This window comes from Grampus griseus, assembly GCF_964374135.1.
Source record: "Grampus griseus genome assembly, chromosome: 16".
In the NCBI taxonomy this organism is placed as follows: Eukaryota; Metazoa; Chordata; class Mammalia; order Artiodactyla; family Delphinidae; genus Grampus; species Grampus griseus.
The window spans coordinates 58,077,748-58,088,943 of record NC_139010.1 but is presented as its reverse complement, the minus strand read 5'-3'; the positions used below and the strand labels follow the sequence as shown (position 1 = coordinate 58,088,943).

At 46.3% G+C, this 11,196-nt stretch overlaps 1 protein-coding gene across 3 annotated transcripts; it reads left to right on the top strand.

Annotated features, from left to right (window-relative positions):
* Positions 1 to 276: 276 nt before the first annotated feature.
* SLC25A28 (solute carrier family 25 member 28) lies at positions 277 to 10,756 on the top strand. 3 transcript variants are annotated; one of them, XM_082673452.1, is made up of 4 exons: positions 277 to 582; positions 7,327 to 7,555; positions 8,681 to 8,737; positions 9,908 to 10,756. In XM_082673452.1, the coding sequence occupies exons 1-4, from the start codon at positions 292 to 294 to the stop codon at positions 10,423 to 10,425; spliced, it is 1,095 nt and encodes a 364-aa protein (XP_082529578.1). In that variant the 5' UTR covers positions 277 to 291; the 3' UTR covers positions 10,426 to 10,756. The 3 variants fall into 3 exon arrangements, with proteins under 3 accessions (XP_082529578.1, XP_082529579.1, XP_082529580.1); XM_082673453.1 differs by having other exon boundaries at positions 368 to 582; positions 7,327 to 7,496; XM_082673454.1 differs by having other exon boundaries at positions 370 to 582; positions 7,327 to 7,518.
* The last annotated feature ends 440 nt before the right edge of the window (positions 10,757 to 11,196 follow it).

Genomic DNA, 11,196 nt, shown 5'->3' with positions numbered 1-11,196 from the left:
AAGGGGTGGGATCTAAGCTGTCTCAACGCCGCGGGGCGGAGGAATGACAGGCAACTTCACTAATACCACAGACCTATATTTTCTACGTAATCTGGGGGCGGGGCTATATTGACGGCTGCACCAATGACTGACTGAGGGGCGTGTCCTCGGGGGCCAAGCGGGAGCCCGAGGCCCCGGGCTCTCTGGGCCGCGCCTGAGGCAGACGCAACGGGGCTGGGGGGCGGCGGCGGCGACGGCGGCGGCGGCGGCGGCGGCGGCGGCGGGGGTGGGCGCTGCAGCTGGCCCGGGTGGATGGAGTTGGAGGGGCGGGGTGCTGGCGGTGTGGCGGGGGGGCCGGCGGCTGGGCCGGGGCGGAGCCCCGGGGAGTCGGCGCTGCTGGACGGGTGGCTGCAGCGGGGCGTGGGCCGGGGGGCCAGCGGCGGGGAGGCCGGGGCCTGCAGGCCCCCGGTACGGCAGGATCCTGACTCCGGCCCGGACTACGAGGCGCTGCCGGCTGGAGCCACTGTCACCACGCACATGGTGGCGGGCGCCGTGGCAGGGATCCTGGAGCACTGCGTGATGTACCCCATCGACTGCGTCAAGGTGAGACCTGGCCCTGCTCCGAACTTCACCTGGGGCTGACCCGACCCCTGGGTCATGCCCGGAGCCAGGATCCCAGCCGAGAGCCGGAGCCGACCAAAGTCCCTTTCTGGCTCCTGCCACCACACTATTCGAAGCACACACCTATGCAAGAAAGGTCCCGGCCGGGAACTGATCCCACTCAGAAGCCAGGACCAATTTCTCACCGTCAGTGAGATCTAAATTGGGACTCTGGAAAGAAAATCTGTCAGCCAGAACCCTGGATCCCAACTGGGACTAAATAGGAATAGGGTGGGATGGGAAGGGAACAGGTAAGTGCTACTAACTTGATTAAGGTAAAGCTTACTGAACACCCTCAATAGGATCTTAATGGCTAGAGATGTTCTCTGGCCAGTGCTTTTACAAGCTCCTTGCTGTGTTTTCCCTTAAAAGTGATGGGGCAGGAACCAGAATCTGGGATCTCTCAGCTAGAGGAAGTATTTACTTATTAAATCTTAACCCATGAGTGATTGGAAATGATTGTGCAGTCAGAATTCAGAGTTCCTGACTGGAAATAATATGGGAAAGACCATGTTCAGGAAAAAGTTTCGGTTTCTCTGTGCAGCAAGCATGATACTCCACCTATTTCCTGAACATGAAAATTGAGCTGGGATTGGGATTGTGTATATGCAGGGAGCACATCAGCCCTCCAAGGAGAGATGGACCTCATAGTGTATTTCTTTGGCCACTTGAAGTTGACAAAAAGGCAAAAGTTGTCTAGAAGGGAAGCATGACAATACTGGAAAGTAGATGTTACTGTGAAGAAAATAAAATGGGATTAACAAGAGGGCATGATTCATGTGAAAGTAAAACTAATTTCAGCCACACCAAGCAGGCTGATGAGTGGGTACAAGAAGTCATGTTTCTGAAGGAAGCTGGGTGACGAGGGGAACACATTGTTCTTTACAGTTCTTATTCTTGTGCATTAGCAAAGGAACAACCAAGGGGACTGTTGAAATAAATATAATGACAGACTGGTTCCTCCTTTACATGTTAAGGGTGATATAGTTAAACAATATCCTCACAGCTCTTGGATGTATGCTTTCTTCTCAAATTAGGAAAAAGTTACATATTCAGGAGGAGAATATCTACTTGGAAGATGCAAAGTCTTTCTCTTCTGCTTCCTGGTTCCAGTACCGTTTCATGTTTTCATTAGTAAGGTGGATGAGGAAATGGAGAAAGTGCTCCTTAAGCTTTGTGAATGACACCGAGTTGGTAGGAGTATCCTAGCACATTGCAAGGTAACTCCTACCAAGGTTCATACCCTTGAAACTGTGGTAAATGCACTTGGCTAAAATGGATATTAGAATTTTATTTTATTTTTTTAAGATTTTTTTTTTGCTGTAGACCGTTTTTAAATTCCTTATTGAATTTGTTACAATATCACACCTGTTTTATGTTTTGGTTTTTTGGCCCCGAGGCATGTGGGATCTTAGCTCGCCAACCAGGGATTGAACCTGCACCCTCTGCATTGGAAGGCCAAGTCTTAACCACTGGACCGCCAGGGAAGTCCCTAGAATTTTAAATACGCATGTCAATTGTGAGGAATAGAAATAGTAAAATCCATGAGAGAGAAGTAAGAGGATGGCTAATGCTCTAACAATATTGAAATGTCATATGTATAAGTACAAATAAAAAAGATTCAGACATGTATGTAACAGAGTCTAGGTTGAATGACTGTGAGTCGTTAATGCTGTATATCCAACTGTGAGTTGTTAATGCTGTATATCCAAAAGTTAACATGATCTAACTGCAAAGTAACCTCACTATACTTGGACTGTGAGTAAAGTCCAAGATAGTCTAGGGTGCTGTCTTTCAGGATGGGTATCAAATGAAAACTAGATCAAGGAGAGTAATGAAAATTATTGAATGGCTTGAAAAGTACAATGTAATAATGTGACTGACTTAGAAATATTACCTCAGCTTATCAATTTAAATGTTGTCCCACTACCTTAGGAGACTATCTCCTTACTCCATATATTTACATAATGCTAATGTTGTTGTGAACATTTTATAACTTACTCTGTTAGAAATGCCTCTAGAATACTTGGCTACATATCCTTAAATGGGGCAAGTGTTTGTCCTGTGACAAGACAGAGTTGATGTTTTAGTAATTGAGACCATTCAGAATCAAATATGGCAGTTCAGGTGGGAGATCAAAATGGGTAATGATGATTGGGGTCAAAGATAAGGTAGGACTGGAAAAAGCAAGGAGACTGATTTACTCCTGAGGTTGATAAACCCACTGAGGGAACATTTTGGAAAGAGGAGTTCCAGAAATGTTTTGCATAACTGCAGCAGCATTGCTGGAATAAGTCGCTTGTAGCCTTTCAAGATAACTGTTTTGAAGAACAGTTCTTACTCATTTGCATAAGCTTTGGAATTTTTGTTTTTAAAAGATGACTAATACAACATTACAGTCATGCCTCAAAGCACTACATTAAAGAAATAATTATTTCATCTGGAGGAAAAAATGCTCAGGAGTCTTCAAAAACACAAAAGCGTGTTTTAGAAGAATCATTTTCATTTGCCATTAACGCTGGCATTTAAATGATTAGAGGGAAAAAGTAGGTGAGCCTATCAAGATTTAGTGTCAGTAAACACTGTTTACAGTAGTCACTGTTGTGCAGGCATGAAAGTAAAATTCAAATCTCTTCCTTCAGAAAGGGCTTTGCAGTTCACTTGTCCTTGCGTAGCTATTCTTCCTCTTCCACCATAAATAGGTGGTGGAGAGGAAGAGCAGCCCAACATACCCTAAGACTAGAGGCAGGTATCTGTGTTGGAGCCTAAAGGTCAACCACAGTGTTTGCAAGTGAAAGCTGATAGTGACTCTTGGCATGCAAGCCTGTGCACCCCCAAACCGCTTATCAGGGTCAAGTCGACTTAAAATATCCTTGGGAAGGACCATGGGAAGTCAGCATAGCCTTGCTAGGCTATAGTTAGTCAACCAGTGATTTTCATGGTCATAATAGGGAGGTTTGGGAGCCCAAGTGAATCCCAGTATTCCTTTTCTGGGCTTCAGAGACAAGCACCAGACTTTATCTAACGGGATAGGTTCTACAGCGTAAAGCAGTCAAAACTCTTCTCAAAGTCATCTGGCTAAGCACCTGTCACCAAGGTGCTGCTTTTTGGCTTTGTAGTCGTGAAGCAAATAATCTACTTATATAATAAGTTAAGGAGGGAAAGAACAAAGGGAAGTAAATCTTTTCCAAACTCCAGATGTAAATGGTTATCTATATACATTCACCAGCGGACAGCTAGGAAATGGAAACATTGGCTTATTTGATGTTCTTATATCTAATAATGAGCATTCAGTAAATGGCAATTGCTCATGTTTGTCAAGCACTATGTGATGTGCCTTAATATTTACTGATTTAATCACTGGAACAACTTCATGAAGTAGATACCATTTTCATTACTTTATAGATGAAGAAAACAGGCAAGTAACTTGCCCAATGTCACATAGTTAGTGGCAGAGTCATGATTTAAACCCAGTCTGACTCCCAAGCCTTCCATACAGGCTCCCAAAAGCAGATTTCCAGAACCAAGCAAGGCACAGAATTTCACAATTGTGCTCCTTCCTAAACATGGCCTTTAGATGAACAGCTGGACATATAAATCATAGACACAGAGGAACTTTAAAATGAAAACAAAAAATACAAAATCAATTCTGATTTGTTAGTGGTTAAAGACCAGTTAGTTGCCCATGCATATTTGCAAAATGACTTATACACGAGACAACACTGCTGTGATCTGTAAATTCTGAGATATGAACTAATATTTCTCAGAAACATAGTTGAATACAATAAAAAGCCTTATATTTCTAGCACCACATAAATTAGCAACGGCTTTTACTTGCCTTAACTCTGAATCTCCACAACAGCAATCTGAGTCAGCCATTCTTAGTCTCATGTTACAGATGACATTGCTGAAGCTCAGAGGTTAAGTGACATACCCAAGACCACATAGCTAGCAAAGTTGGGTCTCCCACTCAGCCTTTCTGACTCAAATGTGACTTGTCTCACCAAACTACTTACCTGTTTGGCTTTTTTTTTTGCGGCACACGGGCCTCTCACTATTGTGGCCTCTCCCGTTGCGGAGCACAGGCTCCGGACACGCAGGCTCAGCAGCCATGGCTCACGAGCCCAGCCGCTCTGCGGCATGTGGGATCTTCCCAGACAGGGGCACGAACCAGCATCCCCTGCATTGGCAGGCGGACTCTCAACCACTGCGCCACCAGGGAAGCCCCGTTTGGCTTTTCTTCAAAGTCGGGCAGTGGGTTTTTTTATGTTGAAGACTATTCACTAATTCTTACTTAGAGATTTCATCTTTAAGAGGTTTTCATCTTTCTGTGAAAGAGATTTATTGGCCCACAAATTTGGGGAGCCATATTTGTATATTTGGTGTGGCTTATGCCTGGGTCCTCTCCATGAGGGTGTATTTTCATTGAGTTAGAATTGTGAGTTAGATTTAGACATGTGTGTAAAATTTTCATTGTAACTTACACACAGTCCAGGTTTCTCTTGTGGGTAAACGGTTCCAGGACTCTGAGGCCAGACCTTTAAGACTAGTTACCCAAATATGCTATTGACTCCAGCAGAACAGTGCAATTTCTAAACATTCCCCCAATACAAGATTAGTTAGTTGTTTTTTTTAAATTTAATTATTTATTTTTGGCTGTGTTGGGTCTTCATTGCTGTGCGCGGGCTTTCTCTAGTTGCGGCGAGCAGGGGCTACTCTTCATTGTGGTGTGCAGGCTTCTCATTGCGGTGGCTTCTCTTGTTGCAGAGCACGGGCTCTAGGTGTGCGGGCTCTAGAGCGCAGGCTCAGTAGTTGTGGCGCACGGGCTTAGTTGCTCCGCAGCATGTGGGATCTTCCCGGACCAGGGCTCGAACCCGCGTCTCCTGATTGGCAGGCGGATTCTTAACCACTGCACTACCAGGGAAGTCCTTTTTTTTTTTTTTTTTAATTGAGAAGTAGAAAAGAATGTGTCACATTGTGATAAGTGATATTGTATATTTCTGATTGAACTTCAGTAATCTTTTAGGCTACCAGTTCTTTGTTGGTAGCAGGAAGGAGAAAATAACTAGAGGAATGTGGATTGCTTGCAGCTAACCAGGATTTGTTAATCTGGTTAGTTCGTTTTTTCCCATGCTTTGGAGAAGAGGCATTACTCTTGGATTTCAGATGGCCAACAGGAAGGTTCAAGCTTTTAAATCCAGATTGAATCAGTGACAGGAATGAAGTAGGAATTTAAACTGTACTTGGGCGTTAGTTGCCCCTGTTGGCTCACTAATGGCCTTTTTGAACTGGTGCAGACAAAGCTAAGATTCATTCATTCATTCATTCAACAAACAAATCTTGAGTGCCTACTGTGGTCCAGGCACTGGACATTGATTTTTTTTTTTTTAGTATTTAATCAATTAATTAATTAATTATTTTGGCTGCGTCGGGTCTTAGTTGTGGCACATGGGATCTTTTTGTTGCAGCACAAGCTCTTTGTTGCCATGCGCAGGCTTCTCTCTAGTTGTGGCGTGCGGGTTTTCTCTCTCTAGTTGTGGTGCGCGGGCTCCAGGGCACGTGGGCTCTATACTTGTGGTGCGCGGGGTCCAGAGCACATGGGCTCTTTAGTTTGTGGCACATGGGTGCTCTAGTTGAGGCGCGTGGGCTCAGTTGCCCTGCGGCATGTGGGATCTTAGTTCCTTGACCAGGGATCAAACCTGCGTCCCCTGCATTGGAAGGCGGATTCTTTACCACTGGACCACCAGGGAAGTCCCTGGACATTGACTTTATACTATCTGGTAGTCTCCATGCCACCCTAACCTTGAAATAGATCAATAGACAAGAGATCTGCATTGGAGACTCATCCTTCAGAGAAGGCCTGTGATTTGGGAAGTATTTCAAGTAAGATTAATTTCCCAAATTTCAGTATCTACCATATACATTCATTCCAGTCACTGAATCCTCTAGAGATTCCAAGGGTTATGTTTCACTGAGACTAATTTTATTCATTGATGCCAGTTTTGGGATTCAGTCAGTTTAGATTAGAAATCTGGAATCTCCCTCAGTTTTAGAGAATAGATTGGTTTCCACCTTCATAGTTTGAGGGTAAACTTTCTTTTCCAGGAAATTAGAGCAGCATCTATTAGGAATACTACTTCTGCCAAAATTTTAACTTACAGGCCCAGCTGCCAATGCCAAATAGTCTGAAGAAGCCAGATTATCATCAAGGTTATATCGAAGGATGAGCTGTCATCTCATTAGTCAGTGTAGTACGTGGCCAGGAAGCAGGCCCAGGATCAGTCTTCAGAAATAATAAAGTATGTTGTAGACAGTAAATAGTTGACTTTAGAATCCACTTGTAAAGAACTCTTAGCCTGAGTTTATTAAGACACAAAAGCAACTTCTCCTGAAACACAGGCTTAATATTTGTTGCTGGGTTCAAGGACGCTTACCAGGGGGCGATTTTTTGAGGGAAAATAATGGTGTTCCACCCGTAGGGTCATAGGTGACCAGAAAAAGAAAGGTCCAGCCGAGGCTTGGAAAGACGGCACATAGATTTGGAAGGCAGTAACACTGGATGCCGGGTATCACTTCTACATATTGGCGTGATTTCACGTAGGTCTGCCCAGTGCCCAAGCCTGAGTGTTGAGATTGGGTGCGCAGTCAGCATCACTGACATTGCACTTCTCCCTTCTGTACTTTCAGACTCGGATGCAGAGCCTACAGCCTGATCCAGCTGCCCGCTATCGCAACGTGTTGGAGGCCCTCTGGAGGATTATAAGAACGGAGGGGCTGTGGAGGCCCATGCGAGGCCTGAACGTCACAGCAACTGGCGCAGGGCCCGCCCACGCCCTCTATTTTGCCTGCTATGAAAAGTTAAAAAAGACACTGAGTGATGTAATCCACCCTGGGGGCAATAGCCATATTGCCAATGGTATTGAGCCTTCCTGTGCTGGTTCTCCCACTTTCCCAACTCTTTGGGCTTTGCTGTTGTCAGTGCTTTCCAGTCTCAGCATGATTTGAAGCTGAAGCTTTGGGCTGGAGTAGGCCAGATTATAGGGGAGGGACTTCAAACCTGATGTTCTCAGACAGTGGGCTGCGTCAACCCCACCTCTTCTTTGGGGCATCTCAACAAAGGGTTACAATATCCTCCCTTACGTACCAGCTTGACCCCTTCCTCTCATTCCCTCCCTGGTATCAGCTTCTGATGCCCTGGTAATGTGGAGACACACACTGAACTGCCCCCGTTGTGTGTTTCCTGGTAGTTGGGTGGTATCCCGCTCCTCGGGGCAGGATTGGAGGTAACCCAGCCACCCAAGGAAGACATCAGTGGAGCTTCAGCTCTTCACCTCACCTTTTCAGGATCCCAGCTGCCCACAGGCAGTTTGTATCATGGAGGACATGACAAGCCCTCAACAAGTGAATGGTGCTGGGGCCGGGGGGCTTCTGTACAAAGAAACCAGAGGGTTGGAGGTTGTGTGGAAGTAATGGAAGGGATGGCAGCCTGGAGAAAACCAAAGTGAAAGTGGAGAGGAGAGGGTGAGGGATACGGTAGTTCAGGACCTGAGGGAAAGGCCTAGATGGACAGATGTTAGGATTTGGAGACTGGGGTTGGGCAGCATGCGGCAGCAGGATAGAAGGTGAGATTCTGTGGTGGAGGTCTAACCACCTGCCCCTCGTGCTCTCCCGCCACTGGAAGCAGGTGATGTGCTGGCATCCCTTCGCCACAGTGTATCTGCTTCCTGTCTGGAGCATGAACTGCATTTATTCTCAGAGCCATCTTTGTTGAAAAAAGTCTGGGCTGTTTCTCAGACTCTTCCTGGCCTTCCTATCGTAGCTGTGGAAGGTAGATTGATGGCCTTACTAAGTTAGATGGAACAAGTATCTTCATTTCTCTGAACAGGCATTTAGAAGCAGTGGGTTCCATCTTTTAAACTGGCTATTAACATTCCCTCTCCCTGCTGTGGTTTATCACAGCTACGCCCCTTCACTCTGGGTCCTCCATGAGTCAGTCACCCTTTCCTGGCCTTACATGTGGCAGTTGTTTTTTCCTTTGCAGGCGCGGCCGGGTGTGTGGCAACATTACTTCATGATGCAGCCATGAATCCAGCAGAAGGTAATGATTCCTCACCCTTTCCCTCTATGGGCAGCTGCATCTACATCTCTGGGCTTTTCCTTTATTTTTGGTTTGCAGGAGAAAGCCAGGGAGCACCCCATCAGTTTTGGTGGGAAATCCTGGCGTGTTACATTGTCTTACCACTAGAGGGCACTCCCTCCATGTTGTCCATGCTTAGGAGGATTCCCTTAGACAGGAAGCATATTCAGTGAGATTTATTCACCTGGGGCTTCCCTGGAAAAAGGTATGGCTCTATGTGGCCTATTCCTGGGCCTTCCTGGAAGTCCGCTTTATAGTGGATTTGATGTAAAAAATTTAGCAGATTATTTCACTTTTCTTCAAAAAGGTGAAGATGGATTCTGACATTTGAAAATACTGCCTATCTTGTTGGAATGAAGAATGGTTGAGATAGGAATGAAAGGTACATTGGTAGAGCTTAGTCCCTGCACTGCTGCTTGGATCTTGGCTTTTCAGTTGGAGAATGAGGTACCCAAACAAATATGAAAGGATAGCACAGTTGCCAGGTTCCTTAAAGTTCCAGTTCTTTACCTGTCTGGGCAAGGCCATGGCAAGGAAAGAGCCAAAGCTAAACTGAAGATTATACCTGAGCTTATACATGTATCTACTTGAGGGGGTAGGAGATGTCTGGAAACTAAAGCCGTACCCTTCTTGACTAAGAATTGTGTTTTTGGTAGCCCTTCTCCTCTTCCTGTGGAAGGATGAGATCCTCATGTTGTAAGAGTTCAGTGTTGTGTACCTGAGGACTGGGATTGTTAGGGCTATGTGTTCATTATTATGTTCACTGCCACTGAATCACTTCTTGTCTTAAGAGTTACGAAAGGGTAAGATGGTAACAATAATAGGTAGGTACTTATTTCAAGGAAACCCTCTGGAGTCTAAACTGTAGATATATCCTGTATGTTAATTGGCTGGTATTAAAGAAATCCTACTAGAATTGGGTCCATTATTTTTTAGCCCTTTATCACCCTCTCCTATCCCCTCCTCTCAAAAAAGGGAAACCTTCACTAATCAGACTGACAATTCACTTATACTTTTTCCTCTCTCCAATCCATTGGCTGATCTACTGACTTGGGACTCCGAATCTGGACACTCCTGCTCACCGGCTGATTGCTGTCACCATTCCCTTCTTCTCATTGACGGCACCGCCAGTGGTGAAGCAGAGGATGCAAATGTACAACTCACCGTACCACCGGGTGACAGACTGTGTACGGGCAGTGTGGCAAAATGAAGGGGCCGGGGCCTTTTACCGCAGCTACACCACGCAGCTAACCATGAACGTTCCCTTCCAAGCCATTCATTTCATGACCTATGAATTCCTGCAGGAGCACTTTAACCCCCAGAGACGGTACAACCCCAGCTCCCATGTCCTCTCCGGAGCCTGTGCAGGAGCTGTAGCTGCCGCTGCCACAACCCCACTGGACGTTTGCAAAACACTGCTCAACACCCAGGAATCCCTGGCTTTGAACTCAAACATTACAGGACACATCACAGGCATGGCTAGTGCCTTCAGGACGGTGTATCAAGTCGGCGGGGTGACTGCCTACTTCCGAGGGGTGCAGGCGAGAGTAATTTACCAGATCCCCTCCACAGCCATCGCATGGTCTGTGTATGAGTTCTTCAAATACCTAATCACTAAACGGCAAGAAGAGTGGAGGGCAGCCAAGTGAAGCGGCACTCAGTGGAGCCAGGGTTCGGCCAGCACTGCTGCTCTGCCCACTCCAGCCACGTTCTCTGTCTCCCGGCACACTCCAGCCTCGAGCGGGGTGGGAAGGAAGGCAGAGGGCTCTCTCCCCCAGGCTCTTGGTGTTTTGGCTGACGCCAGTTCCTGCCGCCCTCCGTCGTTGCTGCCTTTCCTTCCGGGCCCTAAGCAAGTGCAGCAAGTCACAGCACAGCATCTCTGACACTCTCTCCTTCCTGGGCCTGGTGACCTGCTCTAGACTGTTACAGAGGGATAAGCAGCTCATTCCCCTGGTTCCTAATAAAAGCCTTTAAATTAAACGGTTTCATTGGGTTTGTCTTGCCAAAGGGGAAGTGAAAGGCTGTCAACTGTTCTTGACTAAGCGTAAATCAAGGGGCCCACGGGGAAGGTTTATTGCGTGTGTCTGTAGTTTTTGTTTCTGCTGTTTTCATGGTGATTTAAGACTTTGGGCCCTACTCCCCCTTATTTAGTAATAGGCTCCAAGGAGTCTCCCTGATGGCAGGAACGATGGGCCTTCTTTGGCAGATCCCAGCTAAACAGGTGCTCTTGACCCCCACCATTGCCTTTTCCCTAGGGCAGTGGCGTGGCACAGAAGAGGGAGATCTCTCTGCCCTAATTCTCAGCTCTGCCTGCAGCAGTAAAACTTTCCACATGGCTCTTGGTTTTCTAATGTAGTCGTAAAGCTAAGATTAGTGCAGCTGCAAGTCCGGAAGATGCTGTGGTAAATAATAACAGTGCC

Bases quoted from the DNA above. Each gene is read 5' to 3' on its own strand.
- SLC25A28 (XM_082673452.1), top strand. From the start codon at position 292: ATGGAGTTGGAGGGGCGGGGTGCTGGCGGTGTGGCGGGGGGGCCGGCG. The intron at 7,556-8,680 runs GTATTGAGCCTT...TTTCCTTTGCAG, and splicing joins CAATAGCCATATTGCCAATG to GCGCGGCCGGGTGTGTGGCA. The intron at 8,738-9,907 runs GTAATGATTCCT...CGGCACCGCCAG, and splicing joins AGCCATGAATCCAGCAGAAG to TGGTGAAGCAGAGGATGCAA.